Here is a 10,633-nt window from a genome sequence, read left to right as displayed (position 1 = left end):
TTATTTCTTGAATTTTAGAGACCAATAAGTGTGAGAAGGATTAGATAATACACAATTAGAAATTGATGGAGAAAATTGCAATAATTTAAAAGAAGAACAATTTAAATACAAAAAAAAAAACATGAGGACACATGTCAACAAACCCCCCTTCCACATGTCATAAGAAGGGAAAAAACCAACTTTATATATATAGATAGATTTTAAATTCAACTATATTTACTTTGGTAAAACTATCAGCTATTTATTCTATTTTTATTGAATCAATCAATATATTTACTTTGGTAAAACTATCATCTATTTATTCTATTTTTATTGAATCAATCAACGAAAATCACTTATGTTATTCCTCTTTGATCTAAACAACTTCAAAACAAAGTAATACACTATTATCATTAATCACTATTCCATGGATCAGAAAAATAATTTAAACTCATTAGATAATAAAACAGATCAAATCGATATATAAAAAATGATAAAATTATGCCCTTCTATCCAAGGGATGGAGGGGCGGAGGTCTTTGGTGTCGCGAACCAGGCGCTATGCGCCGGAATACCAATAGTATAACAATGATTTGTTGTGGTCTAGTGGAATTTGATATATATTAGTCTTTTTAAAATATTTTTTTAAGGAATGCCAAAATGGTAATTAAGCTTTCTTCTTCCTCTATTTGTCGCCTAGGTTTTCTGCAATTTTAACCATGGCCGTCATCATATATCTATCATCACTAACCTAAATGCTGCGTTTTTATTACTTTCTTTTCATTGAAACTGTAGATTTCACATGGACTATTCCATTTTGAGCATTTAAAACTCGAAAAACTGAAATATTTTTATGAACCAGATTCTTTTTACCGATTACGACAAACTCGCCGCGGTTGGCCACCGCTAAGCGCTCCGCTGCCGCGTAATCGCCCTCCACGCCCACGCTTTTCAACATGAGGTTTATCTTACTGACGCCATCTCGAACATATTGTCCAAACAGTCGACTCAATACCCTAACCAAACGTGTGGAGTAGAACTTACGTACGGTCTAACTAACGGTTTTGCACAGGCCCTACAAAACCTGCACGAAATCTTCTCGAACTGCTGTGTCAGTATAAGCGGGATTCATGTGTCAGACCCGGAGGGTCATCTTCGGCAATCCAACACGGAAAAGGGCATTACGAAGCCTCTTCCATTATACTTTTCCAATTTGGGCCTCTTGAAGGGGCACTCACCTTAATCACTCTAGGTTAAACTGACGCGACAAATATATTAAAACTGCATGACTTGAATTAAAATTTGACGCGGCATTGCTAGAAACTCAGGAAATCCCCTTTTAGTAGTACTAGAGATTTTTCCGGGCTACGCCCGGTTTTTTTCATATATTTTAGATAAATTTAAATTATTTTATAATTTGTATTTGAGTATATATCTTCATACTTAGATTAACTACACTTATAAATTATTTGACAAATCTGTTAAGTCTTTTTTTGTTCTGGTGACTACAATTTTGAGATTATTAAAATTCAATTTGTATTTATTTTCAATTTTAGAAAATACATATAAGCTGGTAAGCATGTTGAACATTTAAAAAAAAATTAAATCTTAGCTAAAGTACATTTATTATTTTGTCTAGTTTATTTGAGTTTCTATTAAAATATGGTTTATTAATGTATATTTCAAACTTTGTTTTAATCTTAAAATCAACCAATATGCATTTTAAAATTTAACTGTTGATTTAAATGCATTCAGCAAAAACCTTAGAATCAACATAAACTTGCATCTAAAATAATCCTTAGCAAACCCAAGAAAATCTTACTTCACTATAGGATCATGATTCTCAATTTATCAATGGAAACGACCAGTAAGACTACAAAACAAACAGCCGGTACGCATGTTATATCCTAGTCTCCTAGATTAAAGAGTAAATAAATTACTACGGAACTGAGACAAACAAACAGCTGAGAAATCTTAGTCTGAGGATGATAAACGAAAACATTCAGAAAATCAAGCTCTTAGCTTTGTTCTGTATTTTCCGCGTAACATCTGTTCTTAGAAAGTTATTGTTGATGTCGCAACTAACCACATAACCTTACTAACACTAACACTATTGATAAGAAAACCAGAACATAGTTTATTTGGCTAGCAATGCACATATATTAATATCCTCATATTCCAGTGAAAATAGAGTTAACGCTGAGAAAGGCCATAACCACCTAAGAAGATGGATTGTGTCAAAAACATATCTGCTTATTGAAATCTGTAGAGTACATTAAAGCGTGCTTACTTTAGAGTGGTATCAAAGTCAAGAATGAAGGCGTTTTTGGTTCATCAACCATGTCTCTCTTTCACATGAATGTACACATGCATGCATGTAAAATTCATACCCTTGAGCCATCTAAGTTTCAAACTGCTCTAAACCTATGTTATATGGAAACAGAAATATGTACGTTGAAGCGGAAACGTATGGAAGTGCATAAGCGAGATTTTTAGAAAAATTAGGAAACGGATACGTGTTGGAAGCGTATGTCCATATATATATATACATATATATACAAAAATATAAGAAAAATTTATAAAATTTGGGACTAAAAATAAATGATTTAAAAATTAAAATAATGTATTATAATTTTGAAGTGATTTCATGTTAAAACTATGAAAATACACATAAACTAAGTTTAAAAGAAATTATTATATCAATTATTTTTATTACTTCATAAATAATTGACACAATATATTTGAATATATTCTATATTTTTAATAAAAAACCTCAAAACATAAAGATAATTTATAGTATTAATTTATTATTTTTATATTTTATTCTCTCTATTTCATTACTATTAAAATTTAGATTGTATATAAATAAAAAAATATGAATTTATATTTTTTATTGATCTATGACATGTGCTTATAGGAAACATGAATATTTTTCACTAAACGGTAAATCTGTGTGTTAGTTTTAGTAAAAGCCTGAACTACGGGATATAGCATACCTCGCTTGTCCTTCCAACAGTGGACAATACTTCAGCTGCAATTTCTTTTGATAATTTCGTCTTGAGATCATTTTATTTTTTGTAGACACACAATTCTAAATCAGATATCTTCATCTTCCAAAGAATTCAAGGGGATGAGAATAAGAATATTGATAGAAAGACTCATTACTAATCCAAAATAGAACCATGTAGTTTCAAGCATTAAGTTTATCTGTTCTCTCACTCCCTCGATGAACTTTGGAATATTTTCAACGTACCCATCTCTGGCAACATCTTAAGCACAACCTGATAGAACAAAACCATGAATTTAAAAGGCCACGGAGCAAGCAAATACATCAGACAATCTAACATATGAAGACATGAGAAAAATCAGAACATCTAGATAATGTGTAAGTCGGTTATCACGTGATTAATCGAAAGGTTTTTGTAACTAAACTGTTGAGTTTGACGTTTACATGTATGTATCATTTTTGTGTCGTTTACAGAATCAGGTTCCTAACCTCTATCAAAATGGTGGATCCTCATCAATGATTTAAGGTAAAACAACATAATATATTTGTAGAACCCTAACACAGTTTGAAATATTGTACGCTAGGTGCTAATGATTATACTGGCAAGAGCCCAAGACATGTCTTCTAACAAAATGAATACTAAAAATGCATTACCTGCTTGTTGCATTGGTTCCAAGGGAAGTACGTACTCTTGGCCGATGAGGATTGGATGGCTAACGTTCTTGACAATGATATCCCCGAAATGAATATCAAAGGTGGTGGTGGAGCACTTCAAACCTCCATGTCTTGTCCTCAGTCCGTTGTAAGCCTTATTCTATGAAATGATATCATTAAATGTCATCTCTATCTTCTTTACTCTGGTTTTTCATCATCCAATCCTTAACGCCTGCAAGCCCTATTCTTTTGTACATCTACTGCTATAACACCTCAAGTTATAGGCATGTGGGATTCAAAAAGAAGAAGAGAACACACAGAATCAAAAATCGTTTGCATACCTTGGTATACAAAGGCTAATATCACTTCTGATATTTTGCTTCTAAAGCTTTCTCGAAAAGCTTTGATTCCATTTCATATTGTTGGTCCCCAAATGAAAATGGAAAAGGTATACGATATTATGTACTCCACCAAATACCATAATTTAAAAGGCTGTCTATATTTATATAGCTGGAAGAATGACTCACTTGGATCGATCTCTCTTAGAACCTCTTTGAGTTTCGGACTCAAGTTCTCAAGGACATCTGAGTGTTGTCCAGCAAAATTATGCAACTTGTTCTTGAAAGTCAAACACAAACAGTATGCACAGACGAAATAACAATGAAATCAAGATGCAAAAACGAAAGTACTTTGTGCTAAATCATTTTACACAAACAAATTCTATAAATCAGCAAAAGGAAAAATTTGCTGCTCAAGGTTACAAAACTTTCAAAAGGGAAAAAACATTGAACGTAGAGATAATCCTCAAACAAAAATCCATTGCTATGAACCATCAATTATAAGAAAATTACCTAGACCCAAAAAAAATCCCTAAAGTGAACCCAACATCCCAACTGCAACGAAACAAAGAGAAACCACCCAAATCAGATTCAATGCTTTTAGTTTTATAATATAAAGAGAAATAGAAAGTTAAACCACAAAGTACCTTCTTTCTGCTCTTTTTTCCTTGATCTTCTTCCTATCAACTGCTTTCAACCGTGACACAGCATGGGAATGATTTTTTTTTGGTTGATCTATATAAAAAACAGTGGAGATGGCATTAAGAATAATAGGTTTATAATATAATGATGTCGGCATTCACGTATGCATGTGTAACTGGCTTGTTTCAATAAGAAAAGAAACAACAAAAACAGGATCTAAAAGAAGAGAAGGTCCCTTACTGTTTACCTGGAAATTGCACGCCATCTCTGATCTTAAATCTTCAAGGATTGCACTGAGTCAATCTATAGACATAAGCCTTCTCAATCTACGTTTGTTGTTTGCTTTGTAAGATGAACAGCAAAGCAAAGCAAAGCCCTGATATCTCAAACCAAAAAGAGATTGCAGAAATTATATGAGGTGAAAAAAGTAACTGATTTTTGATGCATGCATGAAGAAATCTGTAAACATATTTAGCAAGGAAGATGGATCGCTTAAAAGAGATTGTGAGGAACGAATAGTGATCGACAAATATAAGGAAGATAGATCGCCGACTTCTACGATAAAGATCCGAGAAAAATGATTACGGTAGTATTTAGAAGTTAAGTTGAGGTAGCACATTTTGATTGGATGATTTTCTATGCTGACGTGGATAGGTTAAGAGTTGAGTATATCCCCCTTTGATATTGTTAGATTGGTAGATTTCGTTATTTGTCATCAAACCAAAAATCCCTTGAATATTATATGTTGTAAGTAGTGCAATTAGTATTACAGCCTTAAACATAAATACTGTAAACATATTATATGTCGATCGCCTAAATATAAAGTTTTTCGTTGTTTGAAGTACAAATAAATATGACTAAGTTTTTCGTTGTTTGAAGTACAAATAAATATGACTTTTTTAAACATAAATACTGTAAAAAGTTGAAGATAAATTAAATATTAACTTGATTAGGATAAAAATAGATCCCTCTCACTAGGATATTAGAGCATATGCGCATTGAGAGTTTTAAGAAGGAGTTCACACACTCCCAAAAAAAAAAAATAATACAATATTGTGAGCTTAATGGACTGGTCTCGTCGGGGTTCATCTGCAAGAGGCGGTTCACCACTGTTTTCGTGGGTCCCACGACACGTGACGACCCACAATTGATTATTTTATTAATATTTTTTTTTTTAAACAAACAAATAAAAAAATAAAATAAAAATAAAAGAAAAACCCATGTGGCAAACTCCACCCCGCATCGCTAACGGGGATGGTCTAACATGAAAGGGATAAACAAATTTCTATTATTGTAAAATATTATAGCGTAGAATATATCCACTAATGATTACGAATAGCAAAGGCCAAAGAAAGAAATAGTATTTTAAAATATTTTATAATGTACGATAGTGTTTTTTTTTTTTGCTAAAATTTTGTGCATAGTGTTTCCCTCCAGTTTCTTCCTTTACGAGAATTCTAGCGTTAGTCCTAGAGCTGGAGGTATGTTTTGAGCCAATTTCCAATAGCTGTAGGATCCCTCCTGCATATATTTGGCATAACCCCCAAAATCAGTTTCAGAAAATAAGGTCAAATGGAAACTAAAGCCAAAACAAAGTGAAGTTTTAGACCCATCGTTTGGTCTGAACGTGACTGGAATACCAGCCCTACTAAGGGATTGTTCACTTAGCCATCCAAATTGGATGGGAACCATAGCTGTAACACAATATAATCGAGAAGAGTCAATATCATCTTGCGATTGTTATCTCAATGGATGATAATATAACTTGTTACACATACAATTTTCATTTGTAAGTAAGATTGGTAACGATGCAGCAAGAGTTCCAGACACAGTGAGGGAATCAATATGGTACAGGAAGTTTCTGCAAGGTTGATTTAAGTTTCCATGTTTAAATGGTATTTAACTTAGTTTCAAGAAATATAAAAAAAATGGAATAATGTGTAAGTAGAAATATTTACGTCCAGGCAGGTAGCCAGCCGTTGATCCCTACAACAGCGTTTAGGCCCATATCGCGCATACCTCCAACCACATAACAACTCGCAAAGTAGAGAGCTTGCGCTGCACCCAGGCCGAGACCTCCTACTCCTTTCATGACTATCAAAACCAAGGATTAGTAACATTTGATATATAAATTTGATGCATACTATAGAGTCTAAACTATGCATGTTAGATGTAGATGGATATGGGTTACCATGAGCAGGTTCACCAGCCAAAAGGTTAGCCACTAACACACATGTAGTATTGATAGAAGCCAAATCATGTTCCATGTTTTCAGAAACTTGTGTGACGTCGCACCCTAGTTCATACAAACATATTGTAAATACAATCTTGTTGGTTTTCAATTAAAAGTTTTGGAAGACATAACGTAATTTCAAGTTTAAAGCTAACTGATGATCTTACAAGCAGTGGTTACCGCTCCACCCAAGCGAGAAACTGGACGTGTAGGAGCAGTAGGACAAATCCATTTAATCTATGCATATCCATCATAAAATTCAATTAGAAATTTCGACCAAGTTTCCATTTGGCAATAAAAACAGATTTATGAAAAACATGTTCACGGATCTGTACATTTGGAAGATTCAACTCTCTTACAAACCGAGCTGAGCTGCAGAACGAATTAACATATATATATTAAGGAACAAACTTTAAAAACATTGAAAAACAAGAGTTAAATTCTCATTAAAAAAAAAAGACTGTGAGGAAAGGAACAAAAGAGATTAATACTTATTATTCTTTGGCACTAAAAGAATATTGAAATTCTTATTTATAGAACCTTCCGAAATCTATTTTTTTTTAAACATCCTTTTCAATTTCAGTTTTCTTACATTTAAAACAAAAAAAAAACTCGAAGCTTTTCTAAATCATGTTTAAAACTTAAGATCATGTTTTGTTTGTTGAAAATAAATGAGCATATGTAAAAAAAAAACGCGAATAATGAATGCGAGAATGTTACTCGTCGCCATTTTCCCCGATGTCGTGCAACCAAACTATAGTGGCTTTGTGGGTTCCTCTAGGACGAACAAGCCTAGTGACTCCATATGCAATCCCATTACTATCTGTGAATATTTTCACAAGACATAAATTCATTATATAGTCAGTTACAAACTTGAATATATATCCTAGAAAATGCTTCAACAACTTTTATCGTAACTACAGCATAAGTATAAGCAATAAACAATAAAAAACATACCAAGAGCCATGTTCTCAAGATAACTGCTTATATTTCAAGGGTATTTTTCGTTTCCGAGAAGCTTTTAGATTGCGTTACAGATGGAGAATGTAAGGTAATATTTTGTGTATTTATAACCAAAGGAGTGTTAGGGGAAAATTATATTTGTCTTAAAAGATTGATGCATGAAAAAATCTGGTATTGAATATTGGTTTCATGAGGAAATCTAATCAATTAACTTAGAATCTTATTTTTATCTACTATAAAAAATTGTCGACTTGTCATTTAAGTTGTTTTAATGGTCCTATTAGAATTGACATATACCATTTATCATAACAATAAAAATAACTAATCTACTGTGGAAGCACCGTAGCCTACTGGTTAAGATTTAAAGGTTTTTACACTCATGTCTGGGGTTCGAATCCCAGACTATGCAATGTATTGTAAATTATAGGAAATCTAGGTTTCAAATCCCGGAGAGAGCGATTTATTAAACAATTATGTATACTACGAAAGAAAGGTTTACAATAGATCTTCAACATGGTACAAGTAAATTTGGTCAGGCGTGGATCTTCATAGGACGGCTCAGATGATGCAGTTAGGTGTAGGTTTTCATAAGGCATATAGTATTTACCGTCTAGCCGTTGGTACTCCGCATCTTCACGGAGAATTCAATTTCACTGGGTCCATGTCGGAGACAGCGGAGCAGTCGTTACACCATTCATAATATTTCTCATATCATAATTGTAAAATCATAATAAATCAGCGTTAAAAAAACCTATTAATCTATTTTTCGTATTAAAACAAAACATCATATAAATTTAACTTTATATTTACGTGGAATAATTTTGTTCATTGTCTAGAATTTTCAGTAAGGATCGATATTTATTACATATTGTATAGTTTGTTTTCGTAGTAAAGATATTACATTTAGATGTATAATTGATATATCTATCTTATTATAAAGTACATTAATCAATTGCATTTATGTATGTTCCCATATCTAGTTAACCATTTTGCAGTTTATTCTTTATACCACTAAAATCGAAAGACAACCTCTCGTCTTCTCCGCCATAGTTTGTGGTTTCCGGCGGTGGCGCGCCCTTGGTGTCACCGTCGGGATTTCTTCTTGTGTTCTCTTGTAGTTAGATCTATCCCACTTCATCAATCTATCTTCTTCTTTTGATTTCTCTCCTCTTGGGTTTCATCGACCTTGTTGAGAGTTCTTGTTAGCAGTTCGGTTTCCTTTTCCGTTTCTGCTTTCAAGCTTTTGTTGATTTCTGGTTTATTGATGTTGCATGTCTGGGTTTTACCTTAGATCTGATTATCTCGTTACCCAAATCTTTCTAGAGCCTTCCGAGTCCGTTTGGTGCATGTGGTATGTCTCTCTTCAGCCTAGTCCTGGGGTGCTCTCATGTCCTGTCGCCGTCGGTTCTCAGCATCAAGTGTACCTCATGTTCTGGTCTCTTCAGTATCATCTACGTTCTAGTTGCAGAGAGAAGCTGTTCTTCAAGTAGGTTTGCTTCGTCTCTGAAGGAGAAATATGTTCTTTCTCATGAAGGTTTGGTTCCCGGTTCACCTCCTGTGGCTCAACTAGGCTCGATGGTCTGATGTTGTAGCAATATAAAAGGATGCAGGCTCTCCTTCTTCTCGTCAGTATATTGGACGGGTTTGATTTCTTCCTCAAGCTTATTCCTAGGTCTGTTTGTTTCTCTGAACTTATGGTCCTTGTGCTTGTGCTCTTTCTTGAAGAATGGTCGATGTTTTGTTGCGGATAGTAGTACGGTTGTTTCCTTGTTCTGGTTTGTTTAATCTTCCCGTGTTTGGGACTTCGTTTCTCCGTGTTTGGAGCTTCGTCTCCGGAGGTTTGGAACCTGCCGGCAATTGTATTTCAAAACCGTATCTCATATTCTCATCCTTGTAATTTTCCAAAGTTAATGAAATTCCAGTGTTTAAAAAAAAAAAAAATCGAAAGACAAAACTATCTCACTTAAGCTATGAGAATATTATAATCTTTCATCCCATGACATTTTATGAAACATTTAGATGAACGGACATATATATCATATGTCAAAAAGATTAATACGCACATTTTATGAAACATTTAGATGAACCGACATATATATCATATGTCAAAAAGATTAATACGCTAACCCCTATGTGATAGATGACTATATGTTAAAACAATCAATTTATATAAACACTATAACATGAACGAACTATATCATATTTGTAGATGAAGAAAAATATATTAACATGTTCTATCGATTCATAACTTGAATTCTTGTGTAAACAATTATATGATAGGGTCGTGCCTGAGTACAAGCCAATCAAGCATAGGCTTGGAGCCTCAAAAAATTGTATTACTATTAAAAGGTAATTTTGAATATAAATAATTAAATAGATATGTTGGTAATGTACTTATCCCCTATACTATATTTGCGAAGTGATTTTGCCACATGTTCTTTCTACAATCAATTTCACAAAATAAATATGACATTGCTACTGAAATTGATGACATGACTTCCAAAAAAATATGACATGGATAATTTCATAATTTCATTTAATGTTGATTTATATTTTTGGCAAACTTACTAGAATATGGTAATAATTCATATATTACATTTAATATTGATATTACTTTTTGGTAAATTTTTTTAAAATATGGTAATAGCTCATATATCATCTATAAAATAAATATATATATATATATATATATATAACATTTCAAACCCCTAGAGTATATTTGCGAGTGATTTTGTCACATGTCTTTTCTACAATCAATTTCACAAAACAAATATGACATGGCTACTGAAATTGATGACATGGCTTCCGAAAAATAAAA

General features: G+C 32.9%; 1 protein-coding gene across 1 annotated transcript; it reads right to left on the bottom strand.

Moving 5' to 3' along the window:
* Nucleotides 1-3,074: 3,074 nt before the first annotated feature.
* Nucleotides 3,075-7,819, bottom strand: LOC106330482. Its single transcript, XM_013768938.1, has 12 exons — nucleotides 7,810-7,819; nucleotides 7,573-7,675; nucleotides 7,188-7,224; nucleotides 7,020-7,089; nucleotides 6,811-6,915; nucleotides 6,578-6,704; nucleotides 6,398-6,480; nucleotides 6,260-6,313; nucleotides 6,070-6,140; nucleotides 3,640-3,799; nucleotides 3,232-3,318; nucleotides 3,075-3,142 (listed from the first exon to the last, which is right to left on the bottom strand). Exons 1-12 carry the CDS (start codon nucleotides 7,817-7,819, stop codon nucleotides 3,075-3,077), a joined length of 975 nt encoding a protein of 324 aa, XP_013624392.1.
* Nucleotides 7,820-10,633: the final 2,814 nt, after the last annotated feature.

This window comes from Brassica oleracea, chromosome C3 (assembly GCF_000695525.1).
Source record: "Brassica oleracea var. oleracea cultivar TO1000 chromosome C3, BOL, whole genome shotgun sequence".
In the NCBI taxonomy this organism is placed as follows: Eukaryota; Viridiplantae; Streptophyta; class Magnoliopsida; order Brassicales; family Brassicaceae; genus Brassica; species Brassica oleracea.
Note: the sequence above shows the minus strand (reverse complement) of the source record. Positions and strands in the feature narration are given on the sequence as shown.

Bases quoted from the DNA above. Each gene is read 5' to 3' on its own strand.
- LOC106330482 (XM_013768938.1), bottom strand. The intron at 6,705-6,810 runs GTAACCCATATC...TAGTCATGAAAG, and splicing joins GGCTGGTGAACCTGCTCATG to GAGTAGGAGGTCTCGGCCTG. The intron at 6,481-6,577 runs GTAAATATTTCT...TCAACCTTGCAG, and splicing joins GGCTGGCTACCTGCCTGGAC to AAACTTCCTGTACCATATTG.